Source organism: Dipteris shenzhenensis, chromosome 6 (assembly GCF_047967505.1).
Source record: "Dipteris shenzhenensis isolate YYH24624 ecotype China chromosome 6, Dip_SZ_1.0, whole genome shotgun sequence".
Lineage (NCBI taxonomy): Eukaryota > Viridiplantae > Streptophyta > Polypodiopsida > Gleicheniales > Dipteridaceae > Dipteris > Dipteris shenzhenensis.
Genome location: NC_141601.1, coordinates 42,373,569 through 42,397,235, shown reverse-complemented (window position 1 = coordinate 42,397,235; position 23,667 = coordinate 42,373,569). Strand labels below are relative to the sequence as shown.

Below are 23,667 nucleotides of genomic sequence, written 5' to 3'. Positions count from 1 at the left end.
ATGGCTACAAGCTCTTATGAGGCCAGTATGGGTGCTCAGCCCTATAATTTTTGTCATTGGTTAGTGGGGTTAGAGCCTTTAAAAGTTTTCCCTAGGAAACCAACGTTTCCTTGGTGCAGGGGGTTAGGGGCATTAATGTGCCACGTGTCAAGCATGCAGCCTACCAGCTCCACTTTTAGCATATCCCCCCCCCCCTCCCTTTAGGGCAGATGGCATCCAATTCTAGAGCCTGTTCCAGAATTCGCCATCTTCCTTCTCCGTTTGCTGCGCTAGACCTTCTCCAGATTGCTGGTTGCTTCCTTGTGGCTGTTTTCCTCTGTTTCCTTGCCCTCCAGCCTTGTTGCACGCAGTCCAAGCCCGGGAGCATCTTCTGCGACTTGCTGGAGCCCATCTTGGCGCTGATTTGCAGCTGTATGATGAATTTCTCAGGCTGTACGGACCCTCTCCAAGCTGCGGGGACTGTGTAAGGACTGTACAGACAGGCCGCACAGCTTCTATGCTTGCACGCAGCCCGAGGCTGGTTTTTCTTGCTGCAAATTAGCATTTTTGGCTGTGAAACTCTGTTTTGAAGTCTTTGGCAGGGTTCTGGATACTACGGGAACCTATTCTGGTGAGGAGCAGGTGTTTTTGGTTGCAGCCCATGCTGTGGGCGCGCAATCCTGAATTTCCAGCCCAGTTTCTCTTTGTTTTCACTTTGGGATTTATTTCTAGTTTTTCTCTGTTTGAGATTCTCTACGGGATTCCCTGGGTCTGTTGCAATCACTCAGTTACAGAGGGTGAACCCAGGATGATACCAGGTTGTTGAGATCTGAGGATGCCTAAGCAATTGGGATGCATAGTTTGCCAATTCGATGCAATGTGGGCCTAGTGTGGGCCGGTGAATAGTGATAGCTAGTGGGATCAGTTCAGGGTGTGCCCTGGTTGTAATTTTGCTGTTACTTTTCACTAAAGAAGAATAAAGAAATACCACAAGGGGCGCCAAGTGTTTGGGGCCAATCGGTGTCGCTATGTGATCATTGAGCAGGGGCATTCTAGCCTCACCTGTATTTTTATTTATGCTATCTGATGTGGTGTGTTTAATAGGGAGCTAAGTGGTTGTAATTGATGGTGTGATTAGAGATAGTTGTGGTTTACCGCCCTTTGGGGTTCCGAAGGCCGGTTACAGTGGTTCCATTGCTGGGATCACACTCTCTTTCTACAGAAGGTGGGCCTTGGTAGCTTTGGGTGAAGAGAAGTGGTTATTGCTTCCGTATTACAGCCATGATGTCACACTGTGAGCAGTCAGAGACTCTCTCCACGCAGGAGGAGGAAGAGTTGTCAGATGGCCACCATGAGGAACAACCTTATGCCAGTGGTGATGATGCACCTGATGCGGGACAACATGTTCCCCTTGAGTCTATGCATGTAGCCCCTCAGGATGAGGAGTCATCTGATGAGTCAGATGATTCAAAGGACGAAGCTCTCCATAAAGCGTGAGGCATGTATCTTTCAGTGGACAACCACCAGAGGTGCCTTTGCATGGACCAGATATGCCTTTGCATGGAACTAGGATGGGAAATGCCCAACAGCCCGCAAATTTGCAACAAAATCCCTCGCAAGGGAATAAGTTTCAGTTTGTGCATCAGGGACAGCAGTCCTACCCTCAGCCTGTGACGCAACCAGGTTATTTTGGCAGTGGATCAGTTTTCCAAGCCGGGACAGCCCATGGGAGGAATGGGTATGCGAGGCCCTCAGAATGTTCCATTTCAGCCCGGTATGCAACCGGTACAGCAGCCTATGATGGGAGGCATGATGCAGCCCAGGAGTGCAAATGTAATGTATGCCAATATGGGGATGCAGCCCGGAATACAGACAGGGATTCCTGGTATGCAGGGTGGTTCCTTGGGACCCCTGCAGATGTCTGGTACGGGACCCAGCATGGGTAATCCCAGTATGGGAACTGGAACTAATGTACCTGGAATGATGCAGCCCCCATACTTGCAGCCACCAGTGTATGACAATCTGGCACCTATCATTTTACACTTGGCTTCAAAATGCACACTTCCTGAGCAATAACTTGAACTGAATATGCAGCCCCAAAACTGTCCCAAATGCACACACTCAAACTCTCCAAATGCACCTGTACTTAAGTACCCCAAGGACACCTATGCAAGGAAACTGAAAGCACGGGCTGCAAGTACAAACTGGTTCTGCAAGTACAACTTCGAAATGAGCAGAGGCAAGGACCAAGGCATGAGCAAGAGCTTCAGCAAGCAGAAGGTACGTCAGAGTAGAGGCAAATGGCGAGCTGATAGCGAGGCTGATGGTGAGCTGCAGGTCCGGGAGCTGGAGGTGAAATGTGACTGTACGGACTGTACGAAAACCGTCCGTACAGTTGTACGGATTGATGGCGAGCTGCTTGTGGGCTGTACGGTGAGCTGTCCTGGCAGACTGCTAATTCCGTACAGTTGTACGGCCTGTACGGAAATAGCCAAGGGTGCTGTACGGACAGCAAGATGGCAGGCTAGAGCTGATGTACGACCGAAATGGGCAAGGAGGTCGAGGCAGCAGGTACAGGAGCTCTCACGAACTGTGGGTGAGTAGAAGAGTACTCAGCCAGCAATGGAACTTTCTTCTCCACGACAGAAGTGGGCTGGATCGACTAGCTCTGATACCACATGTAGGAATAAGAATGGAGATGGATTGTGAACACGAGAGAACAAGGAGTGAACACAAGTGAACCCCAACTGAAATGTTCAACCGAATGAAGTACAAGTACTTGGAATATATACTTATCGTCCAAGTACTAACACACAAATAAGACTAAGTCCTAGTCTATCCTACATCACCATATCATTGTATATCTCTACAGGTTTGAGGCTGGCTAACAATCTACTTCATCATCTTGACCTCAATAGTTCAACCAAGGAGACATGGGACAAGATCCAGAATCTTTTTGCTACATCTACTGGAACTGAGGAGCAAGCTTCATCTACCTACTACATTGGATGATCTATCCCTCTCTAAAGGTGGTAGATGATGCTTAGTGCTGCTAGTGCTTTTTGTGTCCATAAGAGGAAATCACGAAAGCCTGCGGAATACTTTGTCCTGCTTGAAATATTCTTATATGTATGTTATGTGTAAAAGCCCTCAAGTCCAATGTGTATTTGATAGATTGGGGCATATTCAAAACTAACCCTATCATGCGGTCATGCAGTTAAGTTTAGGACCTAAGGGGTTATCATGTGAACATGTATAAGGATAATTAGTGGATTTACATATGTTTATAGATACAATACACAGTCCTCGTGCCTGTGTGTGGATGGGGGTATGCCTTTTCACTCACAATTTTTCGTGTGTGCGCGTGCGCACGCACAAGCGCTTAAATAAACATCTTGTGTACAAGTGGCACTGTTGCATTTGGTTTCGTAGGGAAGTACAAGTGTGTGAAGGACTTTGGAAGACTTCTTTGAAAGGAAATTCCCATTAAGAAGCATTAATACTGGAAAATATACATTGAACTGTGATAGGACTAAAACAATTGTCGTTTTGCTATCCATCCACAAGCATACTCCAAAGTCCTGACTTGTTACCTGCATCCATTCAGTAACCACAATGAGTTAGTATAACTTCACTGAGAATATTGGGACTACAGGTTTCATAAGTCCTGACTACTTGTAATCGTAGTCGGGAGTATACCTAAGAGGCAAAGCATAAAAGATCTAGATCTAGTTCTACCTCAGAGAAAATAGGGAACGCATAAAAGATTACATTAAACTTCTGGCACCCTTTTCATGTAGCTCAGCAGCTATCTTTGTAGGAATTGTGACAAAAAGACATTAAGACACAAAAGAAGGGAGAAGGCAGACACCCTCAAAAAAAAATGGGCTTGTCAGCACTTTGCCAAGGTAAACCAGCTGCCCTTGGAGATCCAGCATGAGAAACTTTGCAGACCATTCTCATGTAAGTGTTTCCTAGGAGCTTGTATAAGAAGGATCAAGTGTAGCGTACCATACATGCCTGCGGCGGTTAAGTGATTACACTAGTTGTATAGCTAGCCTAGATCTAGCTCTCGAATAATAATATCATTGTTACTCACTAGGAGATTTCAGACTGCATGTGCCTGCAACAAGGGATATATATAGGAACAGCTTAGAGATGAGCCAGCTTCTACCAACCAAAGTTTTACTACCAGAGCTAGATTAGTTCCTAGCTTGAAAGCATGTGACCTGTACATTCTGCCACTGGTCAGACTCTACTCATCCATATCTTGCAGAGGAAACCATCTCGAACTTTAAGAAATAATCATTGGTACAAAATTCAAATAAGAGCTTAAATCCTAACAGCCTAACCATGCTGTAAATAACGAAGCACTCTATAATCCGCAGGTAGACACATTAGACCACTAAACTCGCCAACTGAAACTTTTTGTTTGGAATACCATGATGATGCAGGAAATTTTACATTACTCCCAGCTTGACTATTCCCTCAAGTGGGAAAAATTTTGTATTGAGAGTAGCGGACAATATCTGATAGTAGCTTTTTTAAAATTTTTTTCAAGAAAGAGACTTCTATTAAGTAAGGGATAAAACCCGCGAGAGCAAGCTCAAAGCAGAATACATCATGAAACCACGAGGATAAATAAACCCCTCAAAACGAGGTGGAAAACAACCAAGGCTGAGGCTGAAAGTGCCACCTTAACCCTGTAAGAGTCTCAGAGAAGAAAGGAGAATTCTTCCATTCCTTGAAGAAAGAAGCCCTCCTAGCTGAGGCTGCACGGGGGTCTTCCTGCTTCCTCGTCCATACGACCATCAAAGTATGTATGGTGTTTGTCCAAATACTAGCCAATGTCTGTGAGGGATGAACCTGAGTTCCCTTCAATGCCTCTGTGCATCTGGCTCTCCAGATATGCCAGGCTGCTATGCTCGCCAGTATCTCCCAAGAGGTATCGGCATGTACTGCTGCAATAGGAAGGTGTGGTACTACATCCAAAGAACATGACTCATGGCTGTTGACATGACAGCAAGGCTGTCTCTGGAAAATGATAGAGGGGCGTCATGTGTACACAACATTAGTTCAAACATCACATCAAACATTAATTATATAACAATTTGTCAGAATAGATCACTCCTGTCGATCTCCTCCCTTCGGGATGAGGCAAATCAGTCCCGAGGAGAGGCTCTCTGGCATATATCCGCTGCTGAAAATCCTCTGAAGAGCTGCTAGGAGGGGCTGATGGATCTGATCCCAGAATGAGGTGAAGAATGCTCGGGATAGCCCATCCTCGCCCGGGCATTTCTGCCCATCGATGGCCATCAAGGCCTCCAACATCTCGTCCGTAGTGAACGGTGCCATCAACGTCGCTTGCATGCTGGGCTGGGCCAGGGATGGAATGTGCCTCCACACCTCCTCACGGGAGCGTCGAGTGCAAGGGGCAAGCGGCTCCTGTTGGAAAAGAGTCCTGTAGAAGTCGGTAGCCAACCCCAAGACCTCACCCGGATCAGTAACGATGTGCCCCTCCGCTGTCCTAAGACTCCAAAGCTGATCACCTGCTGCTCTCTGGCCATGCGTCCTGAAGAACTCCCTGCACATCCGGTCGTCCTTCCGAGCCCAGAAAGAGAGAAGCGTGATAGGAAAACTCTGAACGGCGCTGGAGGGTCTCCTCAAGAAGGGCTCTAGCTCGAAGGGCTTGGATATGAAGCTCCTCCGAGCTCGGGGCTGCCTGCTGGAGACGTTGAATGGAAGCGAGGTTCCTCCGAAGAGCTCTCTCTCTACCCCACCACTCCTGTCGAACCTGTAGGGCTGCGAGCTGGCAAATCTAGCTAGACTCCTGCAAAGCCTGTGCCATCGAGTCAACCAGATCCACGCACTCGCCCCAATCTCTATCCCATAGACTGCCGATACTGCTGCGCACGTCCTCCCTCGAGAAAATGGAGTCGGGAATCCGGCATGAACGGGGGGGAAGGGCCTGAACTGCCGAGTCTAATGATAAGAGCACAGGCGCATGGTCGGAAAGTGTCGTCCCTGAAACTATACCCGCCTGACCGCCTCTGCTGATGGCCCAATCACTGACATAAAATCTATCCAGCCTCTCCAGGAGTCTGCCTCCTTCCCTACGAAAGCCCCACGAGAAGTCCAAGCTCCCGTGCCAACGACGGAAGGATGGGTCTCTCCAGCTGTCCCTACCTCCTGTCGCGAAGATAAATAAGTCCCAAGCGGACTGCTCTACCTGAGACATACCTGTAAACTCTGGTCCTCTGCCCTGCTGGTCCTCCAAGGTCTCCAGATTGTTGAAGTCACCTCCAACAATCCAGGAATCCATGTCTGGGAGAATCCCTGTGAGTGTCCTCCAGAAGGTGGCTCTGCAACGGAGGTCTGTGGGAGCATAAATGTTGAGGATTCCTATTCTGGAACCCTCCAATTCCAGGCCTACCCAAAGGGCACGGCCTGAGATCAACGTGCCATGACCGAAAACTCCCTGGGCTAACTGCTCGCACACGGAAGTACAGACACCTCCACTCCTCCCCTGTGTGCCGATCAAGGGCTCCCAATAAGTGTGAGAACGTCCAGGGAGAATCTTCCCGTAGCTACGGGAGTGAGCCGCAGAAAGCTTGTGCTCCTGGAGCAGGATTATATCCAAACGACCAATCACTGCTGGCTGAAGTTCCTGTCTCAAAATGAGCTTCCTAGGACCACGGGTGCCAGAAGAATGAAACCCGTTCACATTCCAGGATACAAGGTGTAGGCTCATGGTGAGGACTGGGAGGCTGCGAACAACTGTCTGCTTGCGGCCGATGTCGATGAAGAAGCTGACATTTCGGAGTGGAGGCGCTGACGCTTATGAGAAGGTTTGGAGGGGGAGGCGGGGTCGTCCTGCCCGTTCTTCAACACCTTCAGCAAAGGCGAGAGGCCTTTGGTGCCATGAGCAAATGCTTTCTCGAGCCAGCTCGAGATCTCTGAAGTAGTCATCCCGTAGAAGGCTCGGAGTTTCTGAGGGGTCCAGGCTCTGACATCCTGGGGGAGGGGCCATGACAGGGGGGGCCTGAGGATCACAATCAGTCTGAAACGTTTGGCGGCGCAACGCCACCGCAGGCGCACGTCACCCTCGGACCACTGAGTCTCAAGAAGCTGCCCACCGGACGGGCCTATCCAGGAGCAAACCTGAGCGTGCGTCTGCTCTCTGAGAGCCTCCCAGACCGAGTCGTCTGTCCAAGTCTCGGTGCCGTCGCTGAGGAACGTGAAAGCAAAGCTAGGGCCATCCCTCGGGGCCAAGGCGGCTATCTTCCCATCCGTCCCTTTGCGGAGCAGGAAGATACTGATGTCGAGACAAGCAGGGAAGGTCCCGAGGTCGGCCACATCCAAGTACTCCCAGAGACCAGATCTGTAAAAGTCGCGAGGAAGGTCTCTCTCCTGAAGCTGAGGCCCACCAGAGTCTGCCACTGAGGGGCTAGCGGACAGGGAAGCCTGCTTCAGTGGTGGTGTAGACTCAGGGTGTCCTGCCAGTGGAGGGGAAGGGGGAAGAGGCTGGGGGTAGGCGACTCAGACTCCACGGAGGCGACTAGCGGGGGAGGTGGAGGAGGGGGAGCGGGGGCTGCCCTCGGCTGAGGAACCATCGGTACAGCTAACTCTGCAAGAGAGCTGAGAGAGGCGGGGGGGGATGGGGATGCACCTGGAACTGGGGCTGAGAAGGAGGAGGATGAGACTGAGGAGGAAGAGGCGAGGACTGAAGCTGCGGGTCGGGAGAAGGGGAGTGCAACTGGGGAAGGGGCTGGGACTGAGTGGAAAGGGGTTGGGGAGCGGGAGAGAGGGGGACCTGAGACTGTGGAGGGCGGGCTACCGTTGAAGAAGAAGCTCTCCCAGGACCCTGGGGCGGCTGCCTGTCAGGTCTCTGAGGTGCTGCTGCAGGTTGGGTAACCTCTGCCTCCTTGCCTTTATTAGAAATCTTCTTGTTCTTTCCTCTTTTCCTTCTAACCTCAGTCCAACCGCCAACTAACTCTGGACTGGACTCCGGCTGCCTCTGCTCCTCCTGACGTGGCTGCTCGGAGGGGGGAGGAGGGGGCGGAGGGGGAGGGGGCGGGGGAGGCCAAGAAGAGCTGGCGAATCGTGGTCAAACAGCCGCCAAGTGCCCAAAGCCGTGACACCTCAGGCACTGGCCTGGCTGTCCGGTGACTACCATGCTCTGGGTGATGCTGTCGGCATCTGTCACGATCTCGATCACTGCAGGGAGAGTCGCAGGATCCGCCACAGCCACACGGACTCGGGGGGCTCCTGTCGTAGTCACCGCGTCGGCGAAAGTGTCGTGCATAACCCAGCCAAAGTGGGAGCCCAGGTCCCTGACAATCGGCCGCAGCTCAGCAGCAAGACCTGGAAAAACTAGCGTCACTGGATGGCGAGGTATACGGAACCGAGCATCAAAATCCATTGCGCTGAATCCACGGTACCACGGGACTATCATAATAATCTTTTCATCCACCGACGTGGGGGAACCAGCAATCAGGTTGCTCGCAGCTTTCACATTGGAGAGTTTGAGCCAGAAGATGTCCCTTCCCATAAGGGCCACCTCCTCAATATGGCCGTCTAGCATGAGAGTGGACTGGAGCCAGTCCTTGATGGCTGATCTGGAGGGGGAATGTCCAATGACTCTGCCATAAATAGAAGTGAGGACAAAGTCATTGGCAACCTGAACCCGAGACGATTGTTGCTCTGTCAGGATGACGCGGTAGGCATCTGGAGAGGGAGGGTCCGACTGGGCCTCCGGTTCCGGGTAGGGAGCCGCCATACCGCCAAGACAAACTGCGAAGCTTCCGATGAAGAAGAGACTGCCACCCAAAAAGGGGGGATAGATGCGGGAGGGTGGAGCTTGGGTGTGAGGAAGACGGGTGAGGCGAACCAGGGCGACGTGAGTCAGGCGGGGGAAGCGGAGGCGCAGTCGAGAGCGGAGGCGGAGAGCGGGAAGAATGGAGGGCGGAGGGCGGTGGAAACGGGGGCGGGAGGCGGAGGTGGCGCGGGGTGGGGGGTGAGGATGGAGAGCGGGTGAGGTGAGGAGGCGGGAGCGGGGGAGGGGCGGGGCGGGGCGGGAGGGCGGGAGGGGGCGGAGAGGAAGGGGCGGGGCGGAGCGGAAGGGCGACCGAGCGCGAGGGGTGGGAGGCGGTGTAGCGAGGGGGTGGGGGGTGAAGCGGAGGGGCGGGGGGGGAGCGGAGTGGGGTGGCGGGGGCGGGTGAAGCGAGGGGGCGGGGGAGTGAGGCGGAGAGGCGAGGGGGGGTGAGGCGTAGCGAGGGGGGGGCGGAGTGAGACGGAGGGGCGAGGGGGAGTGGCGGAGAGGCGAGAGGAGTGGACGGGGGGAGGCGGGTGAGGGCGCAGTGGGGTGAGGCGGAGGGGCGAGGGGGTGAGGGAGCGGAGAAGCGAGGGGTGAGGCGGAGAGGCGAGGGGTGAAAGCGGAGGGGCGAGGGGGTGAGAGCGAAGGGCGAGGGGGCGCAGGCGGTAGCGGCGAGGTGAGGCGGCGGGTGAGGGCGGAGAGGCAGGGGGGTGGGGGTGGTCGAGGCGGGGAGGAGCTAGGGGGAGGTAGAGGTTGTGGGAGGGGAGAGGAGGCTCGCAGGAGCTCTATATTTTGGATGTAAGTGGTCAAACTCTTAGGGATTGGCCAAGTCAGTATCGCAGCCACTTTCTTTGGATCCATTTCTACCCCCTCAGGAGTAATTATGAATCCTAAATATTCAAGTCTTACCATACACAATATAGTTTTCTTTTTATTTACATAAAGACTGGCTTTCCTCAAAGTACTGAACACTATTCTTAAGTATTCATAATGCTCAGTAATACTCTTATTGAATAGCAGAATATCGTCAATAAAATGTACTACAAACTTGTCGATATACGGACGAAGTAAATCGTTCATAAGCATGATGAATGTAGCTGGAGCATTGGTAAGTCCAAAGGGCATTACCAAAAACTCATAATGTCCAAACCTGCTTCTAAAAGTGGTTTTATGCACATTCTCGGCTCTAATACGGATTTGATGGTAGCCACACTTAAGATCTATCTTACTGAAAATTACAGCCCCATGTAATGCATCTAGCAAATCATTTGATCCGAGCCATCGGAAACCTATGCTCAATAGTGATATTATTCAATGCTTTGTAATCTATACAGAGGCGAAAAGTATATCTTTCTTCTTTTTTAATATCACTGGCGAAGCAAAAGGTGAAAAACTTGGTTGAATCTGTCCCAACTTGAGGTATTCTTCCAGTTGTCTTCGTACCTCCGCTTCTTCGGTAAAACTCAACCTTTAGGGAGATCTATTTACAGGTTTTGCCCCCGGGATTAGTTCAATTTTATGCTGAACATTCCGCTCTGGAGGTAACCCATAAGGTAGCTCATCCCTAAAACGATCAGAGAACTCCTCTTCTATTTGATCAGCCAGCTTGGCCATCTCTTTATTTTGAGCCACATCAGTGCTAGCCGAAGAATCATCAACCGGCTCTACCGATGTTGTACAAAGAAACAAAAACTCTTCTTGAGCTTTTCGAATTTCCATCACGGAAACCAACGGTCCTTGAGATATATCCTTTTCACCTCGTAAGACATACAACACATCATTCATCAAGATGAATGACGTGACATACAACACATCATTCATCTTGATTCTTCCTAGAATGCCAAGCCTTACCCAGGGCTATGTCTGCATGAGCAAGCTTAGTCATTTCAAAATCAAGCTTCAGGATAGTCCTGAATTCGAAGCTCCAACTGGGTAACCCTTTGGTCCCATACTTTAGTTGAACTTTCGTCTGCCGTCCTGACTATATATGCATAGTCAGATGGGCTAGTCTTTAGTTTCAGCCACTTTACAAGCTTGGAGTTAATTACATTGTGCGTTGACGCTGAGTCAAACAACACAATGACATCATGATTAGCTACTTGCCCTTTCATCTTAATTAACTCCGTATCATTAAAGGCTGTATATCCCGTTGCTGCGGGCTTTGATAGGATATTATCAGGTGCAATAGTTACTAACTTAGCAACAGATACACATAACAAAAAAGGTACTAACCTTTGAGAAGATCTCGCTAGCTGAATCTGCATCTGTTCTGCTTTGGGACTTCCCTCCATTTCCACGTCGCATTCTGAGACCATCATCTCAGCCATTTGACGATCTTTGTTTCGTGGACAATCTTTCCACTGATGAGGCTGAAGGCATCCAAAACACAAGCCTTCTCTCCTCGCTTTTTCCCTTTGCTCTGGGTTCAAAGAAGACTTCGACCAAGCTCGGGCTGCCATTGGTGTTACTTTTCTTTTCATTCCAATGGTAGTACTTGATTTAGGAGTCTCAATTGGTTTTGCTTACTTGGCTTGACCACAAGGCTGTGAGGGACTCCCTTTGCTAATCCACTTCTTCTTAAACCCAGTTTTCTTCGGGTACCCATATTGAGTCCCAACCTGCAAAAACCCACTTGGTCTGTTCCCTTTTGCATCCTCATAGTTCAGGGCTATGACAATTGCTTCATCTAGCGTGTTCGCATACTTAGTCCGCACTTCCATCTTGATTCGATCATTCAATACAAAGATAAAATCTTTTACTTGGATTGACTGAGGTAGGGGTTTATCAACGTTCATTACACTTTCTCTAAACTTATCAGTGTATTCTGCCACTGATAAATTTCTCTGACGAAGGTTTCGATACTGATCCCAAGCTCGGGATGCTTCGTCAGGAGGTAGGAAGTGTTTTCTAAATTCCTTTTTAAACCCCTCCCAAGTAGTGGATGCTACTCCATCTTTCTGTTGTTTTATCCACCACCTATCCGTTGCCTCATTGAACATATGGGTGGCCTCGCGGATTTTCTTCATATCATTTCTGATTTCACAAATGGCGAAGACCTTGTCCCATTTGTTGCGACACTTGTGGGGTCGGCCGAACTCCTGACTCTACGGGATCCATCCTAGAAGCTTCTTCTTCTACTTCCATTTAGGTCAATGGGTGTTTAAAAAAATAAAAATAAAAATAAAAATAAAACACCGCTTGAAACTGTAATTACAAATCACAAGTCCAACTTCCAAATTTATAGCTAACCAAACCAGGCATATATCACACTGTAACCAAACCCGCTTTTTCCTATACTAGGGAAATTGCTGCAATCTAAGTTGACTCAAACACGGAGGCAAATAAACAAGCATATGCTCCAACGAAGCTTAGAAGGCATAGAGAGCTCCCTGGTTATAATTCTTGCTGCATGTTCCCCTCGCATCGTGGTAAGGGATTCTTGGGCCCCATTTGTAACACAGCGTGTGCTTTACGAAATCAGCAGATAGGCTTACCAGCATTTGGTCTTCTATCCATCTCTTAATGGTTTCATTAAACCATTAAACCAATACTTGGTTTGATCGCGTTAAGATATGGTAGCTTGATACTAAATGAATACCTCCGCGAGATAATCACGACGTCCTTTTAATAGACCTTGTGTCTGTAGATCTTTCGCGTCGCGTTTTAGTGTATCTTATAGGTACATCGCAAAATCCTTCACTCGATTCCTGTCGCTGACTGATAAGGCTACTGTCGGCGGAGCTTGCAGACGTATCCTGCCAGCTCGTAGTTGAGGCTTCGCTTTGAGAGAATCGTTAAGGGACCATGCCCAGTTACCACTTCCTTCAGTCTGGACGCACTGGTAATCGGATACCGAATGTGTCTGAACTATCGCGTAAGTGGCTCTCGTCGTGCGCTGTTCATCTTCCACACCTTCAAATCATCGGCGAAATATACGACACCACCAGATTACAACAGCTAGTCCCTTCCCGCGATACCAAGGAGTCTTGAAGGTAACCTGCGACTGTACGCGATCCTGCCATCCTTTCACACGCAACTCCAAGGTTGACAAAGCACTGCAGATAATGCGAACCAAATGACGCAAACAGCCCGTGAGCTTAAGCATGCGCTTGGCCAGCCCAAAACCTCTCGTGATGCCCCTTTTCCAATCACCTGCAGCTCTGATACCAAATGAAATGACTTAATTTGTTTACTCCTAACTGATTCACGATTCACGGGCATAGGCACCTCAATTTTCCTCCCAGCCAACCTCGGTGGTAGCAGGCTCTCAGCAAAATCTTGTTGTTACGTGAAGCTCCTGCCCACTAAATTCCACCAAGCCCCAAAATTCCCTAGATGGATCTAGTATGCCACATGTCTTCTTTCTAGGGTTCCTCTTTAATGCATCATTTACCCCTCTCTTGAGATATCATTAAAACCATTTGCCCCTAGGCACATTTAATGCATTTAGTATAGAGAAACGATAGGGTTTGCAGTGGAGCGATCAGAAAATAGACAATACTCAGATATAACTGAAGAACGAAACTCAGAAAACATAGTGCCTGTCGGTAATATGAAAAACTGAATACAAGAACCTCAAGCCGTTGTGTCTGATGGACCGTGGCTGAGGTGAATAAGAAAGATGATTCCATGTAGAGAGACAGTAGAAAAGATAGCAGCAGAGGGAGCGTAACGCAGTCCTCCGTGTAGCTCAATGATGACGAGGATGATGAAGGGCTGGAGCTGCCCTAGGAAATGGCTGAAAACCAGCATGCTCTGAGGAAGGAACCTTCAGGCTATCTGGAATAGCAACATGATGAAGAAAAGGAGATGATCTGGGGCAGAAGGAGCTGATCTGGAGCAGAGGAGCAGAAGGGGACAGATCTGGAGTAGGATGGGACAGATCTGGAGCAGAAGGAGCAGAGCTGAAGTAGAGGAGCAGAAGTTGGGACAGATCTTGAGGAGAGGATGGAGCATCCAGGAGGCAGGAAGGAGAGGCAGAAGAGGAGGCAGCAGAGGAGGCAGAAGTGGAGAGGAGAGGTAAATGGAGCAGGCGGGCCTGCAGCAAAAGATGGAGGAGATGAGGAGCAGCTGCAGGTCCTGTCCTATCAAAGGAAGTGTGGGGGCAGAAGCCTTTTATAGGCCAGACCTAGCTGGTCGGCCAGCTGGTCGGTGGGCCTGCCAGTTGGTCGGTGGGCCTACCAGCTGGTCGGCCAACTGGTCGGCCAGTTCTGGTCGGCCAGACCAGCTGGTCTTTCTGGCCACTTGGTTGGCTGAGATGGCTGGCCTTTTGGCTGGCCTGTGAGCTGTTAGATTGCCCCATAAATTGGGGATTGCTTAATTGCTGAATATTTAGGTCCCTTAGCCTTAGATCCACCTAGTCTAGTGCCATGTCACCCTCACCAAGGACCTTGACCTTTATTCCTTTTTTATCATTTACACAAATATAATACAACCATTGATCCTTTAAAGGAAAATGCCGACTGACCCTTCCGAGGTCATGTTACCTCGACTTGAGCCAGAGGGATCTTTAATGCATGTTGAAGCCTTGATACTACCATTTAATGGTAGTATCAAGGCTTCAACATGCATTAAAGATCCCTCTGGCTACATTTATATACATCACTTCAGCAACCCTCCCTATCAAGTAGAAGGCTTGACGTTGGTATTCAAAGAAATATATAATAGCAGAAATAGAGTAAAAAGTTATTATAGCAGACATAGAGTAAATTTCTAACTGAAAAGACCTATTTCCAGCGTCTTGAAATAGATTATGAAACAAGAATGAAATACTTGGAGAGATCAACAGTTGAAATCCTGGTCTGTCCTGCCACAACTGCAAGGCAGCGATATTATGCATCAATTATGATAATCACAGTTGAAACAGCAGATACCTCAACAAACGGACTTTACATGTTTTAAGCCCTCATCATAGCATACACATATTATGAGACACACAGTCATACATCCTCATACCAGCCTGTATGCAATATAGTAGTAAGAAAACCCTCAAGGTCGACAGGTGAAGGCCGAAGGGAAGACGCCTCACGTCTCATACAGAAAAAGAGCAGGACTCGAGTTCCAACAATTGTCACAGACACCCTTTGGAGAAAACATAGATCGTCCACAGCTCCTACAAGTGAACCGTGAAGGGTTTAAACTCATTGAAACAGACTTAGAAAGAGGTGTGATGCTGTCACTGCAAAGATATATTCCAATGTATCTACAAATGTTCCATGGCCAGTTTGTGATTTGGCAACCATACCAGTAATTAGAAGGGATCCGTAAGTGAAGACCGGGAAAGATGAAGAAACAATATACTAGCAATATGTGAAAACAAGATTGTGAATACATGACCTTCATCTTGCATGACCACAATTTATTTTTTTCAAGAAAGAGACTTCTATTAAGTAAGGGATAAAACCCGCGAGAGCAAGCTCAAAGGAGAATACATCATGAAACCATGAGGATAAATAAACCCCTCAAAACGAGGTGGAAAACAACCAAGGCTGAGGCTGAAAGTGCCACCTTAACCCTGTAAGAGTCTTCGTGCATCCTCGTCCATATGGCCATCAAAGTATGTATGATGTTTGTCCAAATACTAGCCAATGTCTGCGAGGGATGAACTTGAGTTCCCTTCAATGCCTCTGTGCATCTGGCTCTCCAGATATGCCAGGCTGCTATGCTCGCCAGTATCTCCCAAGAGGTATTCACAGAGGCATGTACAGCTGCAAAAGGAAGGTGCGGTACCACATCCAAAGAACAGGACTCAACCTGATGACGTTGAATCGGAATGAAATACTTGGAGAGATCAATAGTTGAAATTCTGGTCTGTCCTACCACAACTGCAAGGCAACGATATTATGCATCAATTATGATAATCACAATTGAAACATCAGATACCTTAACAAACGGGCTTTACATGTTTTAAGCCCTCATCACAGCATACACATATTATGAGACACACAGTCATACATCCTCATACCAGCCTGTATGCAATATAGTAGTAAGAACACCCTCAAGGTCGACAGGTGAAGGCTGAAGGGAAGAAATGAGGGCATTACAAACATTACGGATAATTTCACGATCGCCTCACGTCCCATACAGAAAAAGAGCAGGACTCGAGTTCCAACAATTGTCACAGACACCCTTTGGAGAAAACATAGATCGTCCACAGCTCCTACAAGTGAACCGTGAAGGGTTTAAACTCATCGAAACAGACTTAGAAAGAGGTGTGATGCTGTCACTGCAAAGATATATTCCAATGTATCTACAAATGTTCCATGGCCAGTTTGTAATTTGGCAACCATACCAGTAATTAGAAGGGATCCGTTGTGAAGACCGGGAAAGATGAAGAAACAATATACTAGCAACACGTGAAAACAAGATTGTGAATATATGACCTTTATCTTGCATGACCACAATTTATTTTTTTCAAGAAAGAGACTTCTATTAAGTAAGGGATAAAACCCGCGAGAGCAAGCTCAAAGCAGAATACATCATGAAACCATGAGGATAAATAAACCTCTCAAAACGAGGTGGAAAACAACCAAGGTTGAGGCTGAAAGTGCCACCTTAACCTTGTAAGAGTCTCAGAGAAGAAAGGAGAATCCTTCCACTCCTTGAAGAAAGAAGCCCTCTTAGCTGAGGCTGCACGGGAGTCTTCGTGCATCCTCGTCCATACGGCCATCAAAGTATGTATGGTGTTTGTCCAAATACTAGCCAATGTCTGCGAGGGATGAACCTGAGTTCCCTTCAATGCCTCTGTGCATCTGGCTCTTCAGATATGCCATGCTGCTATGCTCACCAGTATCTCCCAAGAGGTATCCACAGAGGCATGTACAGCTGCAAAAGGAAGGTGTGGTACCACATCCAAAGAACAGGACTCAACCTGATGACAATCGGAATGGCCCGAGAAGAGTCATGTCTCTCATAAAAGACTTGAGGCCCAATAAGAGAAAGCCAAGCCACTGAGTCCCATGTCATAAAGAATGGGAGTGCACAAAGTGATTGAAAATCTTGGCTATACCCATCGAAATCATCCTCGCTTATCTTCAACCCCATAAGCAATGTTGAATCGTCTCCAAGGCAGAGAGGCAACGAGGGCAAGTAGGGTCGGCTCCGAATCTTGATCTCCAAAAGTTCATTGCAATCCCACCATAGATAGAAAACCAAAAGAAAAGAGTGATCTTTCTATTCCTGTGGGATTTCCAGAGTCTCCTCCAGAAGCACCTCTGCAAATCCGCAGTGATATCAAAAGCCTCCCAATGAGGAACTCTGGAAGGTCTCCAACCTCTACTACTGAGCTTGAATCTCTTGGCATTACTGATCGTGTAGCGAAAGAAGGGGATGCTCTTCTCTCGATGCCCTGCGTCAATCCACTCCCACTCTCCAGGGTCCCACTGTAAATACCTAATGGGAACTCCCCCGTAGAGCCAAAGTCTCTGAGATCCAGTGGAGAGACGTTGGGGGTCTGGGTCAAGGAACCACTCTGAATCTAATCCCTGTACCAAAAGACCTACAACCCTGATAGGTTGAAAGGCAGACTCAAGCAAGATGTCCTCTGTGGACCTGAACAATCTGCTACCATCATTCACATAAAAAACCAAGGCATTCTCATGTGCATCTCGAAAGGCCAAAACCTAAAGAGGAACACCCCCTCTCGTAAAAGTACAATTTAAGGGTAACCGCAAGCATAAATATGGATAACTCGCTCTCCTCTATCCACTCCCTACCCCCTTCCTCTACCCCGCACTCTACCTCCCGCCTCAGCCCTCTCCTCTCCCTCGCTCCATACCCTCCGCCTTAGCCCTCTCATCTACCCCCCTCTCCTCTCCCCTGCTCCCTATCCCCCCGCCTCATCCCTCTACTCTACCTCTCTCCTCTGCCCATCCCCTTCCTATCTTCCCTCTCTTTCATTCTCTTGTAGCGCTTTTTGGAGCGGACGGAGCCTCAAAAGTGTTCGAATCGGCATTCTCATCTCGATTGGTGATGGATATTCCGTCAGCCAATCCTATTCCACCTCCACCGGCGGCGAAAACTATTACATTTTCTGAAGACGAGTTGCAACAGCTCAAGGACGTAGAAATTGAATGCTCTACCACGTTGATCACACGCATCTTCGGGTCTTACCCTTCCAGATCCCAAGCTAGAGACTGGATGCTTGCGGCTCTTTCCCCAGATCTCACTCCATGACTTTTAGATGTTTGTCTTCTGGGGCGGGTTTTTTCGAGGTTGTCTTTGACACTCCAAAGGCTACGAGCACCGTGCTCAAAGTTGAGTTTTTACACCTGGGACACAGGAAGATTTTCTTTGACACCTTCAATATTGGTTTCGACCCAGTGGAGGCAGACAAGGAAAATTTTTCGCTCTTCATTAGATTTCCTGGGCTTCCCCAAGTTTACCATCGACTTCTTGTTATTAGGAAGCATTTCGGCGTGGTTGTTGAGATCCCCTCCCTCCCTGGGTTGCCGTTGACTGTAGCAGAGGCAACCAAGGTTGATGGGGTACCTAGAGTTAGGGTCCCTTCGATTTTGAGAAAGCTTATGACAGAGTAGATTGGGATTTTTTGGAGGGCACCCTTCTATGTTTTGGCTTTACAGATGCTTGGATCATAGGTGTTTCCTCTTTGTACAGATCAGCCCATAGCTAGGTACTTATTGGTGGGGTAAGGGGTGAGAGATTTCAGATTTCCAGATCAGTCCGTCAGGGATGTCCCCTTGCTCCTTTTCTTTTTTTGTCCGTGGCGGAATCTATGAGTATCTATATTAGATCTCAAGATGACATCTTTGGGCTGAGACTTCCCATCACACGGGAAGAGGAGCTACTTGACAGTGAGTTGGCAAATGACACGATAGTTTACTTGGATGCCACACCACAGACGCTCACTTCTTTCAGGACAGCATTGGATTTATTTTGCTTGGCGGCGGGGGTGCAGATAAATTGGCATAAATCCAATGGCTTTTGGATCAGTGACGAGAACACTCTAGATTGGGGGCTTGACATAGGTTTCACTTGGGTTCAGAGGGGTGTGCCAGTCAGATATTTGGGCTGCCAAGTCGGCTTGGATATTTTCTCCATGCAGCGGTTTTCTCCCGTGTTGGAGAGCATCAGGAGGAAGCTCCTTTTTTGGAGCTCAGCCAAGTTGAACCTTGCCTCTAGAGTTGTGGTGGTCAACCAGGTTCTGTTGGCCACGGCTTGGTTTGTTTGTTCTTGCTGGTGCCGTTCTAGGAATTGCATCATTCAGCTCAGGAGACCGATCATAAATTTTCTTTGGAGTGGGCTTGATGGCACAGCAGATGCTTTAGCCAGGGTGGCTTGGGAGACCCTCATCCTCCCTACACACAAAGGGGGTCTCAATATTATTGATCCAGATTTACAGTGTAGAGCTTTACTGTGCAAGATGGTGGTGCGGGGACTTATGCCAGGGCAGGAGCCGTGGAAGGCATTTTTTATTAGTATCATACAGAGGTGCACACCTTCGTCAGGAGGAGATTGGATGGGCAATATTAGATGGATCTTCACCGCAGCACACCTTAGGTCTTCTTCGTCTCCTCTCATGGTTGCCATCTTGAAAGCATGGGCCAGCTTCAGGAGCACTCTTCGGAGGATTCCCCCTTTCTCTCGCGAAGAGATTAATAGGCAACCAATCATGTGGAATGACAATATATTGGATGATTGTGGTAGACCACTTGGTGCTTCACTCTATATGTAGTGTCCAGATGGGAGAGGGGACCTGCCTCATCTCTGGGTTCATGGAAAGCTCTCTTGAGGTTTCCAGAGGAGACTAAATCTCAGTTGATAGGACATCTCAGAGGGAGTGCAGGGAGGATCTTGCAGATTGAGGCAATCCTTCCAGTGGATTGGGTAATTGAGCATTTCCACTGTGAGCAGATCAGTAGATCCTCCCAAGCATACCTGATTGGGAGCCATGTCTTATGCAAGAGAGACATATGGAAATTCCATAGTCACTTTCGATGAGAGAGACACCAAGGCCACAACGACATGTTTCCAATCTATGCCACAACCTTTCAACCAGTCACTTTTCAGAGGAAAAAGGAAAAGAAAGCAGGACAGAGGGAGGAAGAAGGTTTAAGGGTATTTTTTGTTGGTGGCGAATAAGGGCTTGGAATCCATATTATGGTAATGGGCTGACACAATTCTTAGCTGGTATGTCACCAATCCCAATAACTCCTACTTCAAAGGCATAACTGGAAGGTCAACCTTTTAGAAAGATGAGCTAGTGTGGGTTTATGCTTCAGGTAAGACACAAGGATGTAAAGGTAAAGTGGGATAAATAAACTTGGAGATCATGAGGGTAAGGCACTGCTCATTCCCTTACACTGACCATGTGTGTCAAGTAATAATTGGATAAGAGGATGAGTGTGTGTGTTTGCAGCAATGTTTCTTTGATTGCTTGCAGACTCGCCGGATAGATTAGGATGTATATTTGGCTTATATTGAGATCTTCAGTTGATGTATTTTCGAGCGCCTCTTTTCTGAGGTGACTATTCTTGTAATATAATCAATCAAAGCTTTCACTAAAAAAAAAAAGGCGTGTGTGTGTGTGTGTGTGAGAGAGAGAGAGAGAGAGAGAGAGAGAGAGAGAGGTAATTTTATTCACATCCATTGGAGACCAAAATCATTCATGTGGAAGACGAGTTCAGTAAAAGCATGTGCTTCATACCCAAAGTGTGCAAGCGCATGTGTGTGCATGAGAGAGAGAGAGAGAGAGAGAGAGAGACATCATGACACTCCCTTCCCTGGAAAATGGGCTTTTAACTTTGTGGTGATTGTCATGACGTAAAAAATGCACCATCCGATTTGCTCTTAGTGATGAGCAACATGACATGTTCTTGGTTTAATCCAAATGTATACATGTATTTAACAACTTTCGTTAACCTTTTCTGAGCTAGCTCTAAATCACAGCAGATGAATCATGAAGAAGGCTAAACTAGATATGAAGATGAGTCTAACCATCCCTTCTCCAGCTTGCTCACAGTACGTGCACTGTAGATACCTAAATTGTTCATACTCCTTATCACGTTCAATATGCTGACTGCATGGCTGAAAACTAGAACATTGACATTCACTCCAATGAAAAGTGTATTGCTAAGGTATGACATCAGAAAAGTGTAGGGCTGATTCAGAAGCTGTATGACAGGTCAAATACGCAGTTTTAGAAGCTTGGGCATCTCGCCTAGTCTGGGCACACCAAACAGGGACGTGGAAAGTAGATATACCTGCCTTTTCATTGGCTGAATGCCAACGTCAACTGCTGGATTACTTTGGAAGAACTCTTTTCAGTTTAGAGTCCTTCAATCAGATGGAAGCTACAGCTATTGAGGTGCAGGACAGGATAAGACTATCAATGGACTTTCAGCTTTCTTTGCCTTCAATATTCTTAAATAATCAGACTTTGAGTGCTCGTAAGCTAGATCAATTGCTAGTGCTCCTGCCAAATTGTATTCCTAAGAACAGAGTTTTTAATAATCAAGAAAGACACTGCCATCATTTCTAAACTTTGAGAATCACACTCGCAGGTGATGGGGGGGAGCTTAGATCTACACCAAGGCTACCTTCGACTGCGACAGAGCGACTTTAGATCTCGTGTGATGGGACCGAAGTCAACAGTAGAGCTAAGGTTTAAGGATGGCCGTGAGCCTGAGAAATATGAGACAAAGTTTCGCGAAGGTAGCATGGTTGTTTTGGACCATAAAAGGTTTCCAGAATCATTGGATAATATAGAACCTCGGGAAATCATCAGCGACGTTACCGCTATTAGCAAGATTTTTGTTGATAATAGCAAAAACTGTGATATGGAGAAGCAAAAACTTGAAGATGCTCTGTATCTATTGCTGTGTACTCCTGCAGCATGCCCACCCCATATCCTTTTGGCGCTAGGATGCCTGCCGACTGAGAGCATAAGAATGCCGGTTATACGCTTTGATAAACACGTGCTCAACTGTAAGATCGGACTCAATCCAAAACAGGCGGAGGCATGGCAGCATATGCTCACAACTGCAATGTCTGCAGTGATAGGACCTCCTGGAACAGGGAAGACCACATTGATATCAGCTGTTGCAAAGGCATGGACTCGCGTAGCAGGTCGAGGGGAGACTCTTCTCTGTTCTTGTCACCAGAATGTAGCTGTACGTCACATAGCTGAGGCAATGACGACAGAAAGGGTTCCAGGGGTCTTACTGCTGATTAGTGAAGACTACTACATAGATTGGCATGAGGAGCAGTACACCCAGCTGAAAGACTGCTTAGTAGTTTCTGGACCTCAGGTTGGGCGTAGAATAGAGTCTTGGTTGGCTCGGCACCAAACAGATGGCCCCAGAATATTGCTTTGCACACTTGCTTTGATTGGAAGCCAATCTTTCTATACATGCTTACAGGGCAAAAAAGTATCTTCCATGATTATAGATGAATGTTCTCAAGCGGCAGAAGGAAGTCTGATTGCAACTTTAGCGTGTCTACGACAACTACGAACGCTAAGTGTTGTGGGAGACCCTTGTCAGCTTCCTCCATACGGAAAGGCAATGCAGAGCATCTTTGACCTCATTTCAAGGAAGTGCGAGGTGAGATCGTTACAGGAGCAGTACAGGATGCCATACTGCATTGCTGAATTTGTGTCTCAAGAATTCTACTTGGGAAGATTGCAGACTGCGTCAAGAAAGGTGAGGGAGGATTGTGAAAAGGCACTTCGATGGATCGATGTAGAAGGCAGAGCAGAGAAGGCGATGGGAAGTACGTCGCTGAGCAACAAATCGGAAGCGGAGGCAATAACGGAATTCTGCAAGGCATACAAAGCAAGGGGGGAATCATCAACAACAAGAAAGGAGAGCCATGGAAGGGTAGTAGTGCTAACATTGTATGAAGCGCAAAGGGGGTTGATAAAGAGGATGCTTGGAGAAAGGGAGGTGGCAATGCCGGTGTACAATGTGGATTCATTTCAAGGGCAAGAAGCAGAGATAGTATTGATATCGATGGTTGTGGGGGTAGGGAGGGTTACAGCATTTGCTGCTGATTTGAAAAGAGCTTGTGTTCTTTTATCACGAGCCAAGCGTTTCCTGTTTGTTTTTGGGAATGCTCAGGCCATCACATCCAATGCTAGTGCAGGAATTTGGAATCGCTTGCTTCATTACTGCCTCTCTCATGGTTGGGTTGCCCCTCCCCACCATTTGGATATGCTTATAGATGCCATTTTCCCTTCCTAGCTTTCATTTTCATACAACCAACCATTAGCCTACTCTATGAGCTCGCTCTCTTGGCAGCATGTTGTTTCGGCTCTCTCTGGTCCTCGTTTTGTGTCTCTCTAGTCTTTATTAGGGACTGACCACCCTCTAATACTAGTCAGCAAGTTCTAAAAAATAATCTTAATAGTAATCTAAGGACATGACTTCCCAAAATGTTTCTCACATGGGAAAATATGTCCCCCCTTTTGAATAAAAAATCAAAAATCTCGTAAGTATTAATAGTCCCCACCTTGACTATGTCCCCCCAATGAATATAAATTCAAAATTTAATTAGTATTAGTTTGCCATAAGAAATATTAATTCCTATTAATTGATGAAAAGGAAGAGGGCAAGGGTATGATTCAACTAAGGGCTAGAGGGGGAAGGGGAGGGCTTTTCAATTGAAAGATAATGGAGGGTAGGGGGGGCTTAAAGAGGGGGGAAGGGGGGGGGAAGGACCACTTATGAAGGGCGTGGGGGACCATGAAGGGGTATCAAAGAAGAAGGTACATCCTCAAGGGGGAGGGGGAAGAGGGACCATTTATAATATTATGGTTAGCAACATGCATGCTATATATACCACACAAACTATATATTCTAGTCTTATAAAAATAAATACATAAATAAATAAATAAATTACCTTTGTAAGACTAG

The 23,667-nt window shown here is 47.7% G+C and overlaps 1 protein-coding gene across 1 annotated transcript in view; it reads left to right on the top strand.

Annotated features, from left to right (window-relative positions):
* LOC147901196 (uncharacterized) overlaps window positions 1–22,995 on the top strand; it is a 41,918-nt gene extending 18,923 nt beyond the window's left edge. Inside the window, exons 10-11 of the mRNA XM_087376448.1 lie at window positions 20,937–21,119; window positions 21,316–22,995. Of these exons, the coding sequence (XP_087232574.1) occupies window positions 20,937–21,119; window positions 21,316–22,995 (1,863 nt within the window). The remainder of the gene's footprint in view (window positions 1–20,936; window positions 21,120–21,315) is intronic.
* Window positions 22,996–23,667: the final 672 nt, after the last annotated feature.